Here is a 21,149-nt window from a genome sequence, read left to right as displayed (position 1 = left end):
AGCATGCACCCTGCAGAGCTCAGTGTAGTTCTAATGACTGTTGCTAATACAGGAGGCACAATTCTCCTGTATTTGCAGAACCCCAGTAGTGCCACTGTAACTGAGCGTGCAGTGAGGAAGCTGCAGGGCTATTCCCGTGTAATAACTGCGTGCTGATGGACACAACGCGTAGAAATTCCCGGTTGTTTCTGACATTCATGGAGCAGCTCCACCCAGTGGATGTTGGCTTCTGGGCCTGAGAAACAAGCCCTGATTGGTGGGATTGAATTGTAATGCAGGTTTGAGATGATGAATAATGCTTGCAGAACAGCTGGATGCGAATGGCCACATTCCTGAATCTGTGCTGAGCTCGCCTCAGATCTCCAGTGCAGGGAGGCCAAAATCAGCTGCAATGACTGTGGTGAAGCAAGTGGCTATCATGCTCTGGAAGCTTGCAATGCTGGATTGCTATTGGTCAGTGGCCAGTCAGTTTAAAGTTGGAAAATCTACAGTGGGGGCCATTTTTTTCCAAGTGTGTAAGGCCATTAAGTATATCCTGCGACACAGGACTGTTAGTCTTGGAAATAGTGCATAGATTTGCAGCAATAGCAATTTTGAACTACAGTGGGGTGATAGATGGCACACACATCCTATTCTGGGACCATCCCACCTTGACACTGAGTGCATAAACAGAAAGAGAGACTTTTCCACTAGTTGATCACTGGGGATGCATCACTGATATCAGTGTGGGCTGGTCAGGGACGCATCTTTAAGAACACAGGACTTTTCAAAAAGCTGCAAGCAGGGACATTCTTTCCTGACTGACACATTACCATTGCCAATGTGAAATGCCAGTTGTGATTCTGGGGAACCCGGCCTGCTCCTGGCTCAGGAAGACATACACTGACCACCTCGACAGCACCAGAGAAAGCTTCAGCTATCAGCAAATAGACTATTTAATGGGCTTTGGGTAGCTTGACGGGTTGCTGGCACTCTTTACTCACTAGTGGGATTTCAGTGAGGCAAACATCCCCATTGTTATACTGCATGTTGTGTACTGCATAATATCTGAGGCAAAGGGGGACAGGCTACTGCCTGGGTGGAGAGGTGAGATGGACCTCTGTCTGCTGAATTTGAACAGCCAGACACAAGGGCTGTTAGAAGAGCCAACTGTGGACCTGTATAGCTGAGGGAGGCTTTAAAAGACCATTTTTATAGTCAGCCACAGTATTGTGTGATGCTTGTATGAAATAGTGTGTCTCGCGTGTAGGAATTCAGAATTCTTTAATGCAGCTATAATGCTGGTGTAAACTGATAAATGTACTCTGAGTCTCCAAAAATAGAATGTCATCACGAGCAAAGAAGCAGAAAACAAAACAAAACTGAAGTGCAAACACACAAGGTAAAAACATTTTAGCAACGCTAACTTGGTGAGCCGTACTTTAAAACCTCACCTCAAAACGCAAATAAACCGTGATAATGTATGTTCAAGTATGTAAAATCTTTTGCGATGTAGTGCAGTGTGGCTGATGTGTGGGTTTGACAGGTCGGTGGATGTGTAACTGTGGTTCTCCGTGTTGTCTGCAATGGAGTGATGGGGTTAAGGATGCACCCCAAGTTGCCTCCCTACCCCTATAGAGGAGTGTCGGGAGCACTGACCACAGAGTTCTCTAAGCCCTGAAAAGGCTGCTGAGTCCCAGCATCTTTGGGCATGTAGGTCAAAAATACTCGGCAACGTCAGAGTTTGTTGCCTGAGCAAACCCATGATGTCCTGGTGTATTTCCTGATGCACTTCTCAGTCGTTTTCCCTCTCCTGCGCAGCCACGGTCTCCATTCTCAGTCCTTTTCTATGCTCGTGGTCATAATCCGAGGCCATAGAGGACTGGAGGATCTCGCCAAACATATCCTCCATAGTTGTCTTCTTTGTCTTCCTGATCAGAGTCAGATGTTCAGTGGGCATGGAGGGGGCACCTCTCAATGCCACTGCACCACAGGCTGCTGGTTAGAAGAGACAGACACATCATTAGATTTACAGTTACAATGGGAAGGGAAAGATAAGTCTCAAAACTCCCTCACATTATTACCATGAACACCTGTCATCAGAAATGCTCATTGTCCCTTTGGAGCGCCTTTATAACAGCTGTGCAGCTCTGGCCATGGTGAATATGGCCTAGTCTAGCAGGGAGGAGGTGGGATGTTTTAAGGGGTGGAAGGTCTAAATGCTGGGTGCCTCTGGGCAGGAATATCGGGGAAGCGCGGTGAGTATTGCCATTGTTTTCACAGGCAGTGGTGATTTTGGCTGATATCTTGTGCCTGAGGGTGACAAAGGCACATAGACCCCAGCTGCTGTTGGCATCCCGAAGCTGCCTGGGCCCTTATACTTGTAGCCTATTTCCTGCCATGGTGCCAGCGGAAGTCATTGCAGAATGGCATGGGGAAGACTCCTATTGTGGGAAAAGAAACAAGCTGTTGTCTCTAGGGATGTTCTGGAGAGGTTTGTAGAGTATCTCCATAAAAGTTTCATTGAGAGTGTTCAAGAACATAAAAGAGACGATCCCTATTCAGTACTACCCAGGACCTCCTGCTTAGCCCAACAAACCGAATAACTGAAAAGCGGACGCCACCTCTACCTCTGTGTTTGTTCTACCTCTATCTAAGTGCAAGAACAGATCTGATGTGTATTGTGCATTTGGACTACCATATTACTTTATAAGAGCATAAGAGCTGCCACATTGGGGCAGACCTATGGTTCATCTAGCCCAGTATCCTGTCTTCCAAAAGTGGCCAGTGCCAGATGCTTCAGAGGGAATGACCAGAACAGAGCTATTTACAGAGTGATCCATCCCTGGTCGTCCTGAGATGGAGTGGTGAGAACTGCATGCAGTATTCAAGATGTGGATGCACCATGGATTTACATAGTGGCCTTAAGATATTTTCTATCTCTTTCCTAATGGTTCCCAACATGCTGTTAGGTTTTTGGGTTTTTTGACTGCCACGGCACATTGAATGGATGTTTTCAGAGAACTATCCACAATGATTCTAAGATCTTTCTTACGCAGTAACAGCTAATTTAGACCCCTCATTTTGTATGCATCTTTGGGATTTTGTTTTCAAATGTGCATTGCTTTGCCTTGATCAACATTGAATTTCATCTGCAATTTTATTGCCTAGTCACCTGATTTTGTGAGATCCCTTTGTAGCTCTTCTGTCAGTTTTGAACTTCACTATCTTGGGTAATTTTGTATCGTCTGCAAACTTTCCCACCTCACTGTTTACCCCTTTTTCCAGATCATTTATGAATGTGTTGAACAGCACTTGTCCTTTGTGGGACCCTATTTACCTCTCTCCATTGGGAAACTGACCATTTATTTCTACCTTTTGGTTCCTATCTTTTAACCAGTTACTGATCCATGAGTGGACCTTCCCTATTATCCCATGACTGTGTACGTTGCTTAAGAATCTTTGGTGAGGGACCTTATCAAAAGCTTTCTGACAGTCCAAGTACACTATATCCACTGCTTCACCCCTGTCCACATGTTGTTGACCCCTTCAAAGAATTTTAATATGTTGGTGAGGCATGATTTAGCTTTTCAAAAACCATGTTGACTCTTCCCCAACACATAATCTTCATCCATGTGTCTGATAATTCTGTTCTTTACTATAGTTTCAACCAATTTGCCTGGTACTGAAGTTAGGCTTCCCGGTCTGAAATTGTCAGGATCGCCTCTGGATCCTTTAAAAAAATCTGAGTTACATTAGCTATTCTACAGTCACCTGGTACAGAGGCTGATTTAAGTGTAGGTTGCATACCATGGCTAATTGTTCTGTAACGTTATTCTCTAAAGTTTAATTTTCTAACATTATACAAGTAAAGTAAGCTATCAAAAGTCAAAGCCTTTGGTCTCTAAACTTGCGGATGGGATGGGCACCATTTTACATGGGAGAGAAGTGCGGTGGGGGAGGAAAGGAGGAAGATAAAGTTTTGGGCAATGAAAAAATGAAAAATGCTTATATGGAATTATGCACTTATTCGGGTTCCCTGACCCTTAATCAGCCGGCTCATCTGCACTTGTCTGGCGGAAATGGCTTGACTCCAGTAGCATTTCAAATAGCTCCTGGGTCACCATGTGGTTTGAGTCATCTGGTGTATCTCCTTCCTCTCCCCACCTTCCTTTTGCTGTTCACGGTAGGGGTCTCTGCCTTGGGATCCTGTGAAGTGTCCACAATCAAATGCAGGATCCTGGGGAGGTACCTGCCAGGTCTGGCATGCAGTTCATTGTGGAAGCAGCAGGTCTAGGGAGAAGCACCAGATTTGTTGTTGGCCTCCATCGCCTTCTGGTATGCCTGGCAAAGTTCCTTTGCTTTCCCATGGCACTGCTGCTCATCCCTGTCATGCCCCAGTCTCTGCATCCCCTCTGCAACCTGCCAGTAGATGTCTATATTTCTATGGCTGGTCTGTAGCTGTGCTGGCAGAGCGTCTTTCCCCACAGGCCAAGAAGATCCAAGACTTCTAGCCTGCTCAAGACAGGAGTGGGTCTAGTACTTGTCTTTATGCATGGAGCCGGCATGGGTGCCTGCATAGAACAAAGGTGAGGTGGTAGGTGTGCTCGTCAAGGTGGGCAATCAGGAGACAGCATTTAAAAAGCACACGGAGGTTTGTAAGGGGGAAGGTGAGCTTCCAGTTTCTGTGACCCCTGGGCAGTGGAGTTCAAAACCATGACGAGAATGGCCACTGTTGTGGGGACAGGGGCACTGTGGGACAGCTGCTGGAGGACTGTTATGATTGACACAACTAATGCAGTGTCTGTACTAGCACTTTGTCAACCTAAATAGGTCAGCCGTGGCTCTGCATTGCTCAGGAGTGTGGTGGTGTTGTGTCGCTGTAACAGGGTGCTTGTGTCGGCAGGAGATACATTTTGGTGTAGACACATGCACAACTAGGTCGACACAATTTGACTTAGGTCAACCTAACTTTGTAGCAGAGACCAGGCCTGCATGCAGATGAAGCAATGTGCTACACTCTTGTTCTTCAGTCAGCACGAATTCTGAGCATGTTCCTGCCCTTCACTTCTATTGAAGCCACTGCGTGCTTGAACTCCTCTGGTGTTTGAGAGGGAATGTTCTGTTCTGTATTGGTGTGACGAAGTGGGACTGTTCTTAATGTTTCCTCTGAATACTGTGTGGGTGCCTCAGTTTCCCCTATGCATTTCTTAAGTCTCCAGTGTGCATAAATGGCCGACACTCTGTATCCTGGCAACAAATGGCTGGGGCCCTTCCCCCCTGCAAGGGGATAGCTAAAGGTGAACAAAGAGATCAGGTGACCTCCTGGCCCGGGAAAGAGACAAAGGCCAGAGAGGGAGGGGCTGGAGGGGGTTTCAGTTTGGAGCCGGCTGGGGACGGGGAGTGAGTGCAGACGGGGTTGTCTGGCTCGCTGTGCCCCAGAATGGACCCGGCTGAGGGGTCCCGTTCTCTGTACCTACAAGCTCTGTTTTAGACCGCGTTCCTGTCATCGAATAAACCTCTGTTTTACTGGCTGGCTGAGAGTCACGTCTGACTGCGAAGTGGGGGGGTGTGCAGGACCCTCTGGCTTCCCCAGGACCCTGCCTGGGCGGACTTGCTGTGGGAAGCGCACGGAGGGGCATATGCTAAATGCTCCAAGGTCAGACCCAGGAGGTGAAGCCGTGTGAGCTTCTTGCCCTGAAGACAGTCTGCTCCAAGGGAGAGGAGGCTCCCCAAAGTCCTGACTGGCTTTGTGGGGAGCAGTTCCAGAGCATCGCCCGGGGACTCCGTGACAATTGGGTAATGGGGGAAATAGCCAAGGGTCATGGCTGTATATTTTCTTGTGTTTCCATATTAGGCCGAAGCCAGTAGAGTCAAGAGATTTCAACCATTTTAAGGGAGGCAGTGGACCAGTGGATAAGGCCCTGGGCTAGGAGTCAAGGGAGCCTGGGGGTTCTAGTCTTGCATGGTGACTGTGGGCATGCAACGTAACCTGTCTGTGCATCCATGGCCCGGTCTATGAGCCGCTTTATCATAGAATCATAGGCCTGGAAGGGACTTTGAGAGGTTGGGACGTTGCACTCCATATGATTTTATGAAAATATGCTAATGAGTGTGAATGTAATGTAACTGGAATATACTTCATGCAAAAGGTCTCTTGTAAGGTATCATTACAAAGCTTATAATCTGCTGAGTGTGGTCATCCTATTTATATGAATGCATCATTCTTGTATCTGAAACTAGAATATGAAATATAACTTTGAGGGCCTATTGTAATTATGCAAAGTGTGGGCCATTAATGGTGGTTTGGAATCTTGATGGCTCCCATTAACCAGGACAATTGACTGTAGACGGCTCTGTTTACTTGCAAGCCTTCCTGTGAGTCAGGCCGGGAAGAATGAAGGCTTGGGGTCTCACAGGACATGTGACCGTGTCACCTGCTACTGGAATCCATCTTACACCTGGTGCTTTTCCATTTAGAAGGAGAGGTGGGGACACGGAGAGACAAAAGATTCTTGCCTTGTGCCAAAGCTATAAAAGGGGGTGGAACAGAACAAAGGAGGTTCCAGTCATGAGCAATCCCCTAGTTACCACCTGAGCTGAAGCTAACAAGGATTGTACCAGGGGACAGGATTGGGCCCAGACTAGGACGGAGTCTAGTCTGTGAAAGAAGCTTATTGGAACATCTCTGAGGGTGAGATTTCATCTGTAATCAGTTTCTTAAATGTATTAGGCTTAGACTTGCATGTTTTGCTTTATTTTACTTGGTGACTTGCTTTGTTCTGTCTGTTATTACTTGGAACCACTTAAATCCTACTTTTTATACTTAATAAAATCACTTTTTGCTTATTAATTAACCCAGAGTAGTAATTAATACCTGGGGGAGCAAACAGCTGTGCATAACTCTCTATCAGTGTTATAGAGTGCAGACAATTTATGAGTTTACCCTGTATAAGCTTTATACAGAATAAAGCGGATTCATTTGGGATTTGGATCCCATTGGGAGATGGTTGTCTGGGTGCTAGAGACAGGAGCACTTCTTAAACTGTTTTCAGTTAAGTCTGCAGCTTTGGGTTGCGTGGTTCAGACCCTGGGTCTGTGTTGGAGCAGATTGGCATGTCTGGCTCAACAAGGCAGGGTTCTGGAGGCCCAAACTGGCAGAGAAAACGGGCTCAGAGGTAGTCTCAGCACATCAGGTGACAGTCCCAAGGGGGTCTCTGTGACCGAACCCATCACAGAGGTCATCTAGTCCAGTCCCCTGCACTCATGGCCATTCCTGACAGGTGTTTGTCTAACCTGCTCTCAAAAATCTCCAATGATGGAGATTCCACAACCTCCCTGGGCAATTTGTTCCAGTGCTTAACCACCCTGACAGGAAGTTTTTCCTAATCTCCAACCTGAACCTCCTTTGTTGCAATTTAAGCCCATTGCTTCTTGTCTTATCCTCAGAGGTTAAGGAGAACAATTCTTCTCCCTCCTCCTTGTACAGAAACAACCTTTTACATGCTTGAAAACTGTTATCATGTCCCCTCTCAGTCTTCTTTTCTTCAGACTAAACAAACCCAGTTTTTTCAATCTTCCCTCCTAGGTCATGTTTTCTAGACATTTCATCATTTTTGTTGCTCTTCTCTGGACTTTCTCCAATTTGTCCACATGTTTCCTGAAATGTGGCACCTGGAACTGGACACAACACTCCAGTTGAGGCCTAATCAGCGGAAGAATTAATTCTCGTGTCTTGCTTACAACACTCCTGCTAATACATCCCAGTATGATGTTCACTTCTTTTGCAACAGCGTTACACTGTTGACTCATATTTAGCTTGTGATCCACTATGACCCCAGATCCTTTTCCGCAGTACTCCTTCCTAGGCAGTCATTTCACATTTTTTGTGTGTGCAACTGATTGTTCCTTCCTAAGTGGAGGACTTTGCATTTGTCCTTATTGAATTTCATCCTATTTACTTCAGACCATTTCTCCAGTTTGTCCAGGTCATTTAGAATTTTAATCCTGTCCTCCGAAGCGCTTGCAACCCCTCCCAGCTTGGTATTGTCTGCAAACCTTATAAGTGTACTCTCTATGCCATTATCTAAATCATTGATGAAGATATTGAACAGAACCAGACCCAGAACTGATCCCTGCAGGATCCCACTCATTATAACCTTCCAGCATGACTGTTGAACCACTGGATAACTACTCTCTGGGAATGGTTTTCGAGCCAGTTGTGCACCCATCTTCTAGTAGCTCCATCTAGGTTGTATTTCCCTAGTTTGTTAATGAGAAGGTCATGTGAGACAGTATCAAAAGCCTTACTAAAGTCAAGATATACCACGTCTACCACTTTAAACAGCTTTTTGATGCTCTTGGGAGAAGTGGAGAGTATTGCTGTCAGCAGTTTGCTTGTTCAACTGAAATGCAAAACCAGCTTTTGGGAATGGAGAAGGAAAATGGGAGTTTAACTCCATCGCCATCTTGCTGCTCTCATTTGGCCACGGTGTCTCTTGAGTCGTCTTGGCTGTGCTTTTACTGATCAGAGCAGCCAATGCTTTTGTGCAGCTCCCCCCTACAGTGTATAGATGAACAAGGAAAGAAGCTACTTACTGATGCACTAGCTTTTCTTGCACTTATTTACTTCTTGGGGAATTCTGATTCACTGCGCATGTGCAGAATTCATGTCCGGTGCAGAATTATTTTTTTCCTGCAGAAAATACATTCTGCCCAAGAAGCGCTGCAGTTCCACCTTTCGCCCACCAGAGGCCGCTGTGGTGCATGAAGAGCTGACTGCGTTCATTACATTAGCCTGCCCATGTAGCCCGGTTAGGAGGCAGCGTGAGGCACAAGGCGTTGCTGGGAGATCACAGACTTGGGTTCAGAAGGGCTAGTGGGGGCGGGGGGCAGAGTGGGGCACAGGGTCAGGAGCTAGTGGGGTGACAGCATTGAGCCAGGGGCTGAATGGGAGGGGGGCTCCAAGGCCACATGGGGATGGGGGGCTCCAGGGCCACACGGGGATGGGGAAGATGTGCCTGACTGAATGGGAGGGCTTGGGATCAACCAGGGTGTGCCTGGGGGAGTCCCCAACTCCCTAACAATTGCTCCCCTCTGCCCCCCAAAGAAACTGTTCCATACTTCTCCCACCCACACCCAATAGCCTTCCAGGTTCGCTCCCAGGCTCCTTCCCGCTCCCTCTGTTCCTCCGTTAGCCCTGACTCCCCCAAGCCTTTGCACTGCTTCTGAGGGGTGCGGGAAAGATGTTTCTGTATTGTAGTTTAAATGAATTACTCAGAGTTCTTGTATTAATCCATCTAGTAAGGAATCTATCTGTCAAAAAAAAAAAATTCCTGAGTCTTTTTTTTGTTCTATATTGTTACAGACATATTTACTGACAGGTATTTTGAAATAAATTACCAAAATAATTGAAAGTGGTGTGATTATGTTGTGTTATTTTGACAAATAAAATATACAGAATTTTGCAAAATTTTAAAATATTGTGTGCAGAATTTTTAATTTTTTGGCGCAGAATCCCCCCAGGAATAGCATTTGCACCTGCCCTCACTGGTGCTGCACATAACACTGACAAGGTTGCAGTGATAATGCTCGGCTCTCCCGGCATCTCGAGTGCCCTTGCTTATAGTAAAGGCTTGAGATGACCTTTTAGGGAGAGTATTTCAGCAGAGGACAGCTTGAATTTGCTGTTCATTGGGAAGGCAGGTCATGTGGTGTGCATTGCACATGACTTCTTGCTTTCTATCTCTTTCCCACTCTTCTATCTCGCAGAGCTTGTGCAGCATTTCTTGGAGCTACGGTTCTGTGAGCATAACTACGTTATTGGAAAACTATGGCTTTTGCACCACATCTAATTGAATGTGAAAGCTGACAACTGGTTTAGCTGCTGTGGTTTCCTACTCTGGAGTGCCAAGGCCACCAGGTTGTCAGCATGCTTCACCACAACATCTTGGTTTGTTCTGCATCAGTGGTAGTGAAGGGTGGTGCTAATAGGGGAAGGCAAGGGTCCTTGATGGAGGGCTGGCGATTTCCTGCTGTAAAATTAATAACTGAACACATTTGCAGATGAGCGTTAAAAAGAGGAGTTGAGTAGGAATTTACTCATCGCTTTGGAGAACAAGAATGGAAAGCAGTTCTTGTGTGTGCTGCTGCTCCTCCGAAGCCCCTTCTGAGCAAATCAGCTCTGTAAAGTATTCATGACTTGATGAGTAGGACTTATGCACGTGGCTCCCAACAGCACTAAATTCACCCTGCTTTGCAATAAGACCGAATTCCTGGAGTATTTTGCTTAAAATAGTAAAACTGGATGGCTGTTAAGGGAAAACTAAACCAGATGGAAAGAAATGGCTGCTTTCAACCTCTTTCTTTTTTTCAGAGTCAGGATGCCGAGGAAGAAGAAGCATGCAGAAAGCCCTGACTTTCAGGACCCGGGCGGGGAGGAGGAAGAGCCGAGGGGCCTGGTCGATGCCAAAAAGAAGCATAGTTTTGTGGATGCCTTTATTGTTATATCTGACAGCGATGGAGAGGTAAGTGGTTAAAAAAAGCGGAACCCAAAATCCTGACTGGGGCATGCTCATCTACCAGTGTATTCCTGACAAGAGACTGTCCTGAGTGGTACCTACCATGCACCTTGGGGCAGCCTGCTGCACTTTGCCATTAGTGTTCTGCTCTGTTTCTTTTCAAGGTGTATTTCAGATTAATCATGTCCCATTTGGCTATGAAATGAGCCATCTGATTGGCTGGTGCTGAGTCATGTCTCTGAGATTTGATAACCAAAACCTGTCGGAACAGAATCTGAAATCTAATTTAAATCATGTTTCCTCGATCACCTCGCAAATCTTTTCAAACTTTTTATTTTATTGCTGTTTAACTAAATCACAGAAATGTGGTTCTGTTACATGCAAGTAACTGTTCAAAGTACAGCTAGTGTCAGATCATGAAACTGAATTATGGAGGCTTGAGTGTAATCTACTCTCATCCTTAACCACTAAGCCGTCAGAGGTAACTGCATTGTTTAGGGTAGTCTGGAGGTGACTGATAGCGTCAGTGGTTCAGGGGAGCTCCAGAGCCTAGAGGCCTGAACTCATGACATGGAAGGTATGTGAGACAGGACCTGATTTGAAACAATATTTTCATTTGTAATTGTTAAGTCTTGGCTTTGCTTTGCTCTGTCAGTGATTTGGGAGCCTAAGATGCTTTTAGAATGATACAGTTTTAACAAGCATTTCCGTTCACTTGCAAGCTATAGATCTTAAATCAAGTGCCCTTAGTGCCCACATCTAGAGCATCAGTCTTGACAATAAGGCAATTAACATGTGAGGAGAGGGAAAGCACTAGCAGTAAGCAGGAAAAACAAGCTGTAGGGCACATGCTATTGGCTGTTATTTCTGCACATTATCTGAGCTCTACCCCATTGGGAAATTCCCTTAACTAGACAGATCTAGAATGTCTGGCAGTAATAGGTCACTGGGGCTAAACCCTCAAGCTCTGCAATAGGCGAAGTTAACTTCAGATGTCTGCTGTATCACGGCCTTTACTGTGAAACCGATAAGGAAAGAAGAAACCAACAGCTGTAAGAGATGTTGACGTACATGAACGATCAGGACCTCTCATTGTCCACAATTATTCCTCTTAACATGCATGTGATTTGTCTCCTCACTTTCAAGCATCTTTTAAAACATGACTATGAAAAGATTAATCTCCCTGACTATACTGTATGATCAAGTCTATAAACAAAAATGGGAAATCATGCCTCACCAATCTATTAGAATTCTTTGGGGGGGGGGGTCAACATACACGTGGACAAGGGGGATCCCATGGATATATTGTACTTGGACATTCAGAAAGCTTTGACAAGGTCTCTCACCAAAGGCTCTTAAGTATAGTAGGCATGGGATAAGGGGGAAGGTTCTTTCGTAGATCACTAATGGGTTGGAAGGCAGAAAACAAAGGGTAGGAATAAATGGTCAGTTTTCACAGTGGAGGGAGGTAAATAGCGGGGTCCCCCAAGGATCTGTACTGGGACCAGTGCTGTTCAAAATATTCATAAATGATCTGGAAAAATGGGTAAACAGTGAGGTGGTGAAATTTGCAGATAATACAAAGTTATTCAAGATAGTGAAGGCCAAAACTAACTGTGAAGAGTTACAAAGGAATCTCACAAAATTGGGTGACTGGACAAGAAAATGGCAGATGAAATTCAGTGTTGATAAGTGCAAAGAAATGCACACTGGAAAACATAATCGCAACTATACATACAAAATGACGGGGTCTAAATTATCTGTTAGCACGCAAGGAAGAGACCTTGGAGTTATTGTGGATAGTTCTCTAAAAACATCCACTCAATGTGCAGTGGGAAATAGCAAAAAGCATGTTCGGAACCATAAGGAAAGGGATAAATAATAAGACCGAAAATATCTTGAGGTCACTATATAATCCACAGTAAGCCCACACCTTAAATATAGATTGTAGTTCTGGTTGCCCCATCTCAAAAAAGATACATTAGAATTGGGAAAAGTACAGAGAAGGGCAACAAAAATGAGTAGGGGTGTGGAACAGCTTCTATATGAGGCGAGATTAAAAAGACTGGGACTGTGCAGTTTAGAAAAGAGACAAGGGGGATATGATGATAGAGGTCTAGAAAATCTTGACTACTCTGGAGAAAGAGATTAGGGAAGTGTTATTTACCCCTTCCCATAACACAAGAACCAGGCGTCACCTGATGAAATTAATAAGCAGCAAGTTTAAAACAAACGTATGAAAGGACTTCTTTACGCAACGCACAATCAGCCTGTGGAACTGATCAGGGGATGTTGTGAAGGCCAAAAGTATAAGTGGGTTCAAAAAAGAATTAGATAAGTTCCTGGAGGACAGGTCCATCAGTGGCTATTAGCCAAGATGGGCAGGGTCACAATCTCCTACGCTGTGTGTCCCTAAACCTCTGATGGCCAGAAGCTGGGACCGGACAACAGGGGATGGATCACTCGATAATTGCCCTGTTCATCTCTTCTGAGGCACCTGGCACTGGCCGCTGTCGGAAGACAGAATTCTGGGCTAGATGGGCCATTGGGCTGACTCAATACGGCCGTTCTTTTGTTTTTAATAAATTCTGGTGGCATAACTGGCCATATTACAGGAAGGGATGCTCAGAGAAGCCATTAATGAGCCAGTTAGGTTCTGTTTAAGTGACAGCAGTTCACAGTCAGTTGGATAAGTGGGTTTATTTAGTCTGGTCTGTTTCTACCTCTAAATCCTTGGCTTCCAGATCCAGAGTCGTAGCAGTGCCCTCCAGTTTTCTGTCCTGGGAAGGATCTCTGCTTCCTGTGGGTTCTGAATAATAAATGCCCGGCTTCTGTAACTCACCCTCAGCCTTGCAGTGCACATCAAGTTGAATTTTAGTCCTGAGCCCTGTAACTGTTGATTTTGCTCCAGCAAGACCTTGTTCCCTATTTGTAAGAGGTGTGTAACACTCCAGATAAATAGCCATTTTAGAGAACAATAAATTCTCAGTTCATCTTGCAGTTGTTAGGACATGGTTCAGGATTCAAAGACTACGAGGAGAGTCTTGGACAGCATAGATACATTGGCCTTTTTCCTTAGCAATCCCCTGGCAGATATCTGTAGTCCCCAATTCTCCTCCTAGACTAGCAGATCTTGTAGCAGAAGCACCTGGAAAGCCTCTGGTTTCTTACTATTGATGATCTCTGGCAAACTGACTCTCTCAGGAATTTCTCAGACATGCTGTATTGCCAAGCTCATCAGTGCTATTTTGCCAAGTTTCCTCCATTTGCTCAGGGCTTTTCAGTGGCATCTGAAAAGTTTCATCGGCAGGAACTTTTCTGGGTTGTGGGTTGTGTAATCCACACTTGACTGCCTGTGTCTTATCCTGGAGCCAAGGAACTCTTGTCCTCCTTCTTGGAAAGAGTCAAGCAAATTTGAAACTCTTTTCCCAACTCTATGGAAACAGGAAGAGATGACCATACAGCATTCCCTGCACAAACAAAGGTTCTGGAAATGCTGTAGAAAGTTTGTGTCACCACATACAAAATGGTTCTGATCCTTTTTGGTTGGTGAAAGCCTCTGGGAAACACCAGGCCCTCTGTCGACAGAGATTGTCCTTCAAGGAAGCACCAACAATCTTCTACTCACCCTCAGATCTGCAATATTTCTGCCAGCGCTTGAGAAACCAGCTGACACTAGCATCCTCGCCAGTTACTGCTCTGTCTCCTGAGAAGAAAGATGCTGTACAATTTGGCTTGTTGCTGAGTTCCACTGATAGACCCTTGTTAGCCAGAGGTGAAACCTAGCTGTAGTATGGCGGTGGTACCAGCCAAGCTGATATGAGCTATGGGCAGAGCCCAGGTAGCTATGCTAATACTGGTAATCGATCAGCAGCCTTTATAAAGTGATTGTAAAGTGCTGCTGATCTGCCTGTGAGGCCTTTCGGGGGGAGGATGGAGTCACTTAAAAGTGGTTTCACTCAGTCATCCTGGATAGAGCCCACAGGGCCCTACTGGGTAGCTGCTTCTATTCACAGAGCTCGTGTGAAGTCCCACAGAGACTCAACATCTATACCAAACCCTTGGGAGAGGTTGCAAGATGCTATGGGTTGCAGTGCCATCTCTATGCTGATGGCACCCAGCTCCACATCTCCTTCTCATCTGGCACAAACACCACTGTTACCCCAGTTTCCCTCATTTGAAGGCACCTGGATAAATAGAAGCAGGTTTATTCTCAGTCCATTGACCAAGATGATGTTGGTAGAAGGAGAGGGAAGTGGTTTGAGGAACTGGCAGGAGCAATAATAAATGCCTGGCTTCTGTAACTTACCCTCTGGTAGTCAAGGGAGCCTGGAGTTCATCTTGGGTTAGGCGGTGGTCTTGTGGCTTTCCTCGGATGCAGGCCTAGCCGTGGGGAGAGATGGCTTTTTGACACTTCCACAGTGGGCTACTACAGGGCCCTCGACCTGAGGCTAACTGAAGGCCATGCAGTAGTTTCAGGTAGTTCATCACGTAGTGGCCTACAATCTGGGTCAGGCAGATCCATGAGAGCACATTCCCATAGTGTTCCATGGTCATCTGGCTCCCTGTCCACTTCCAGATCCATTCCAAGGTCCAGGTCCATCTCTCCAATGGGCAAGGCCTTGCCATTTCTAAGGTTGGCTGTACCAGCAGGGAAGTTGAGGCCTGAGGTCCCCAGGGTGAAACATGAGGAGGAGGGCATTGTCGGGGAGGCCCTTGGCTCTGGAACTTGCTATCACTGGCAATAAAGGTGAGGCTGGATCTGGTGCCAGGGACAGCCCCTTCTCTTTGCACAAGGCTCTCTCACCCGTTGGAAGCTGTGAGTCTGGCTGGCACAAGCCCGTTGCATCTCACTGTTCAAGTCTCTGCTTTCAGCAGGTTTGTGCTGATGAGCTGAAAGTCTGAGACTAATAGAGCAGAGTGTGACTTTGATTTCAACAGCAGCCTTGGCTAGCGCCAGGCGTGGTACTTCCAACATCGAATTGACTTTCAACAATTAAATTAGCCTCATTGGTACGTGTGTGTTTCCCGTGCAGGGCTCCTGTGGTTTTGGCTCTGCCCTCTCGTTGCATGCTTGGTAGCGCAGTTGTGCCGTGCTACTGCCCTGCCCTGTCCCCTTGGTGACCTCTTCTGGCTTCCAGTGACCATTTCTTTTCATGAAGATGCTCGAAGCAAGCTCCCCGTCAAGTGTGAGGGCAGTCGCTGTGTCCCGGGGAGCGGGAGGGGAATCAAACAACCTGACTCATTAGAGGCAGATGGAGTTGCACCTGCCTGCCTTGTGGCTGGATTTGCTCCCTGGAGTCTGTGCAAAGCGGGGTCAGAAAGGCAGTGTAGTTTTCTACTGCCTGCAAGAAAAGCAGATGTTAAACACGCCGAGAGCTTTGGAAGCCAACCGTTTTCTCACTTTTTGGACAATGCTTACAGTGAAATTGCTCATGAGAGGGAACCAAACATTGAAGAGCAGATTCCGACAAGCAGGGGGGCTGGAACAGTTTGTACAGTGGGGCGCTGAGAGCCATGGAACCAAACTGCAAACCCTGCATATAATGCAAACCACTTCAAGCCAGGGGACGCAGCAGCCCCCCCCTCCCCCCCCAGCTCCAGTGCCTACACCTACAAGGAGCAGGAAGTTTGGATTCCTTCAGGTTGCTGTATTTGAAAGCTGTAGCCTGGAGAGCCCGGGCTGTCACTGAGCGCAGCAGTGTACGTTGGGTGCATCACACCAGCCGTAGCTCTTAGTTTCTCCTTGTACACTGAGTATGAGCGATGACCTTGTAACAAAAAGCATTGGCTGCAGCTGGGAGATATTTAATTGATGAAGGTTTTTTTTGGACTTGTGATCTTATTAAAGAAGCATTTGGTTGAGTGGCCCCTTGAGTTTGTACTGGCCTTGTCGGCAGATGAGCATTGTTAAAAGGTTGGGTCAGCCTAGAGCAGGCCCCTCTATCCGCTGCAGGGATCTCCAGGCTGTCTTTGCCCGCATGCCAAGTACTTCTGGGCAAAGGGTTTCTCTGCCCCTGGAGGTGCAGCCTCCCACCAGCAGAAGTAAAACCTAATTAAATGGTGCGTGCCGATTCTTTGGTTCAGTAAATAAGGAAGATTTAAGACTTTCTGGAGCTCAGATGCTCTGTGTATGTTTTGGCCCATCAGGCTTGGCTGGATTCCCTCCAGCAGTTCTTTGCACTGGAGCTGTACAGTGGAACATTGTGAAGCAAATTAAACATTCCTCTGCATATAATTTTACTCCTGAAATTGTTAAATGTCTAGACTCTGTGTACCCACAAATGGTAAAACAGAGGGGCCTGCTGTGCTCGGTGACTGCGCGTCTGAGACTAGAGACACATCAAGAGATTCTGATCTCCCGGCATGCTGAGCTAGATCCCTTTCCAGTCAGTGGATCCATTTCCCGGTAGCAGGTTTGATAAGTGTCTGTTCCATGCATGGGAACAAGCAGCATCTGCAAAGGAAAGTCAGGTACGTTCCTAAATCACGTCGGGGATCTGGGATGAGCACTGAAGACAGGAGTGTTGCGAGTGATCTTAGAGATCGTTTTGGTAGCTGCAAGAAGGAAGGAGAAGACTGATGCAGCGCAACTGCTGGTGCAGCAGTGCATCGAGAGGTGGGCTGAGGATTTACAGAGTCTGCCTGGATTCGACAGGAGGGGGATAGACCCTCTGAGGCCTAGAACTGGCAGGCCTTTAAACTAGGGCTGGGAGGGCAAAACCAGAGCTTTCACGTCACTCCATCGGGGGGTGTGCTTCTCACATACAAAGGAAAGGCCAGATTGCCACATGGCATTATGGACTTCACCCCTGGCTCCTATGCACAAGGGCCTGTCCGAATGTTAGCACAGGGCTGCTCTCCCCAGGCGACTGCAGGGGCGCGGGTCACCTCCGAGGCGGTGGGCTCTGGCAAACAGCACAGGACGAGGGAGAGTCGTGGGGGTAGAGCCAGGTGGAAGGAAATAGAGAATCGATGAAGGGGCCCAAGGAGGTTGAGGGGAGGGTGATGTGGGCAGAGGCCTGGGAGTGGAATATTATTTTAACTGCTGAACCTTGGGTAGACTGAGGAGGGGGTAGACGGGGAGCTGGAGGGGGGAAGTTACTCTAATCCCAGCTAGAGCAAATCATGGTGTGAAACAAAGTTTTGGCTTTGGGGACAGAGCAAGAGGGGCAGATCTTAGAAATGACATTGAGCGCGAAGTCAGAGCCTGGGTGTGATTGGAGAAGGGAAAGGAGTAGTCAGAACTAATCCTCTGGTGCGGGGGGGCCAACCTGAGCCTGAGCAGGAGCCAGAATTTACCAGTGTACATTGCCAAAGAGCCACAGTAATATGGCTGCAGCCCCCCATCAGCTCCCGCCCCTGCTCCCAGCTCCTCCCACCCATCGGCAGCCCCACCGATAGGACCTCCCCCTCCCTCCCAGCGTCCCGATCAGCTGTTTCGTGGTGTGCAGGAGGCTGGTGAGGGGAGGGGAGAGGAGCGAGGGCACGGCAGGCTCGGGGGGGAGCGGGAAGGGGTGAAGTGGAGGCAGGGCCTGTGGCAGAGCCAGGGGTTGAGCAGTGAGCACCCCCCCACATTGGAAAGTTGGCGCCTGTAGCTCCAGCCCCGGAGTCGGTGCCTAGACAAGGAGCCGCATATTAACTTCTGAAGAGCCGCGTGTGGCTCCGGAGCCCCAGGTTGGCCACCCCTGCTCTGGTGGGAGCATGAGTGTGGGAATATGCATGCTTGCTCGTTTTGATCCAATTCTGCAATCCGTGGAGGAAGGGACTGCAGTAGGCATAATGTATTAGAGTTTCAGGAAATCACTTAATACTGTGTCTTGCAAAATCCTACTTGGATAAATAATTCAGCTTGGTTTGGGTAGGGACCCTCCTGGACTGAAAACCTGCTACGAGGGTATCAGCAAAGGGTAATGATAAATAGCCAGGAATCTAGTTCTGGGGAGGTATGTGGCAGATGCCACAGGGGCTGGTGTTAGGACGCTCAAAAAATCCACTGATGATATTAAATTGGGAGGAGTTCCCGACACACTTCAGTACAGAGAGACAATCCAGGATAAGGACTATGGGCAGGAAACAGCAAAATGTAGATTCAGTTTGGAAGGCTGCAGCGTATCCATCCAGGGTAAAATAACCTGAAGTGTGCACACCACATGGGAAGGAGCAGTCTGGGACAGGAACAGTGGCACGAGATGGAGGGTGAGAGCAGACAGCAAATTCCAAACGTGGCTGACACTCAGGGCCGGCGCTTCCACTAGGCGACCCTAGGCGGTCGCCTAGGGCGGCAGGATTTGGGGGGCGGCATTTTGCCGTCCTTGGTGGAAATTCGGCGGCGGGGGGTCCTTCCGCTCCAGGTCTTCGGCGGAAATTCGGCGGCGGGTCCTTCACTTGCTCCAGGACCTGCTGCCGAAGTGCCCCGAAGACGCGGAGCGGAAGGACCCCCGCCGCCGAATGCTCAGAGGAGGAATGCTGCCGCCTAGGGCGGCAAAAACCCTGGCGCCGCTCCTGCTGACACTAAATGCCTTTTGGGGGCTGCAGAGTAAGAGGCCTGCTGTCAGGGAGCAGGGAGATGTTAGTGCCTCTTTGGACAACACAGGGGCCTCTCCCTGGAGAACTGTTCATTGGTGGGCCCTGCTTTACTAAATGATGCAAACTAGAAGGAATTCAGTGGCAAGCAATGTAAATAGCCAGGGATCTTCAGCAACTGACTGATTTATGTGGAAACGTGTGTGGCTTGACTAAGGCCTAATAGGGCAATGTATGTAAGCACACGTGTCATTTTAAACATGTGAATAGTGCCATTGAATCAATGAGCTTGAAGTAACACAGGTGCTTATGCAGTTTGCTGAATCGAGGCCTATTGCGGGAAGCCCCAAGACTACACATGTTTGAAGGCTGTGACCATCAACAAGGAATGGCTGACGGGAACACATGGAGGTGTAACGTACTAGGATGGAATTAGGGGCCAGATAGGCTGGCTGTGCTGCCTGGGAGGGGTATGAGGCTGTCTCCCCAAAGGAAAGGTTGAAAGCGCTGCCTCTTGGGGCACTTAGAGCTGTCCGGGACAGAATGCTAGAAGCTGTGCTGAAGGGAACAGTCCTCACTTGCCAGGCTGCTGGATGTTAGGAATTTGCTTATGAATATCAAGATTTTACCAAGGCCAGACAGTTACAACAGGTGCACTGCATTGCAGTGATTGGCATGAAGTCTATTGTCTCTTTCTGCTCCTGTTTGCATGTCAGTCTGTATCTTTGGTTGCTCTTTTAATGGTTACAGAATGTTCTTCAATTAACGTTTGAAATTCAAATGTCACACAAATGGAGGATGGTTCCTTAGAGCCAGTGTTTTTGTCTGCATGTCTTGGGGAAGGGGGAAAGGGCACCACTACTTGTGTCGTTTATGTACTTTGTTTTTTCCTTTGCAGCAGGAGTCAAAGGAGGAGAATGGATTACAGAAGAAAAGAACCAAGCAGCAGCTGGATAGAGTGAAGTTTGCCGCTAAAAGAAAAATTGCACGTAGGTCTCACATGAACTGGGTAGAGGGCAACTGGACCGCGGTCAGTATTTTTTGGGGGTGGGGGTGGTGAGTTAAAGGTTGCCTGGGATTTCAGGCTGACTCCCTTGCACAATGATGAATTGCACCCTTCCTGAATAGACTGTCTGTCACTTGTGTGTTCCCCAGGATGAGAGTGCACACACTAGTGCTCTTCCTAGGTGTGTGCGCAAGCGAGCGCATATCACATCCAATATCTAGATTAGATGTGGAGCTGTCCAGGAAATAACTGCGTCCAGCAGCGCAGGGGTCAGGCTGCGTCCCCACTAGAGCCGCTGGTTGGGAGTCTCGGAGGCTCTGGAAGGCAGCGCTCCAAATAATGTATCCAGTTCAAAACAATACAAGGAGTGAAACGTTTTAGTGCAACAGCTGCAGTGAGGAGTGCATCTCTGACGCTGCTGGGAACGCTGATTTCAATGAACTGGGCTTGCCGTTTGGATAGTGCCATTGCCTGGCACTGCCTGCCGCTTGCCCCATGGCAGACAAGCAAAGGAGATAACAGAATAGGGCGGGGGGCAGGTTTCCTGAAACGGCCGTAGGAATTGCGTTAAAATGGGACTGAATCATAGACCGTGTCCCTCGTGCGTGTGGCTCACATATGCGCTCCTTGTGTAACGAGAAGGGGGCCCACACTTCTGGCTCTCCAGCCACTCTATAATGGGTCGGGACCTTTGCAGTTTGCTGGATTTCTGTACACCGAGAATCTGGGCCAAATGGGGCAAATCCTGCCCCCCTGTCTGTGGAGGCAGAAGGCCAAGCCCTCTGCGTGAAGTAGCTGGAGTGAGGAACCTGAACAAAGGGGGGGCGCTAACGCGCACTGTGAGTCCAGCTCTCTGGGGTCTTCGTGCCTTGCTGTCCCGCTGGATTTGGAGCTAGGAGTGGGGCATATCCATTGGCCATTCCTTAGCATAGGGGTGGCCCAGCTGCCACAGAGGTGCGCCTGTCCCGAGTCTTGGCTGGGCTGACTCCTCTGCCGCTCCACAGCTGGCGTGTGTGCAGGGGATCGGTGTGCTGTCCCTTCAGCTCCCCGCACATGGCCTGCTGCAAGCCTTGGGGCATCACGCCTTGTGTGGGCTCTTACGTCCTGACCTAGCATGG

General features: G+C 47.9%; 1 protein-coding gene across 1 annotated transcript in view; it reads left to right on the top strand.

The window, feature by feature from the left end:
• The window catches only part of UIMC1 (ubiquitin interaction motif containing 1), a 61,969-nt gene that overhangs the window by 8,713 nt on the left and 32,107 nt on the right, over positions 1-21,149 (top strand). The window contains exons 2-3 of the mRNA XM_065409596.1: positions 10,355-10,505; positions 19,924-20,014. Of these exons, the coding sequence (XP_065265668.1) occupies positions 10,362-10,505; positions 19,924-20,014 (235 nt within the window). The 5' untranslated portion in view covers positions 10,355-10,361. The remainder of the gene's footprint in view (positions 1-10,354; positions 10,506-19,923; positions 20,015-21,149) is intronic.

The sequence above is a fragment of the Emys orbicularis genome, chromosome 8 (genome assembly GCF_028017835.1).
Source record: "Emys orbicularis isolate rEmyOrb1 chromosome 8, rEmyOrb1.hap1, whole genome shotgun sequence".
Lineage (NCBI taxonomy): Eukaryota > Metazoa > Chordata > Testudines > Emydidae > Emys > Emys orbicularis.
This window is presented reverse-complemented; position numbering and strand designations above follow the sequence as displayed.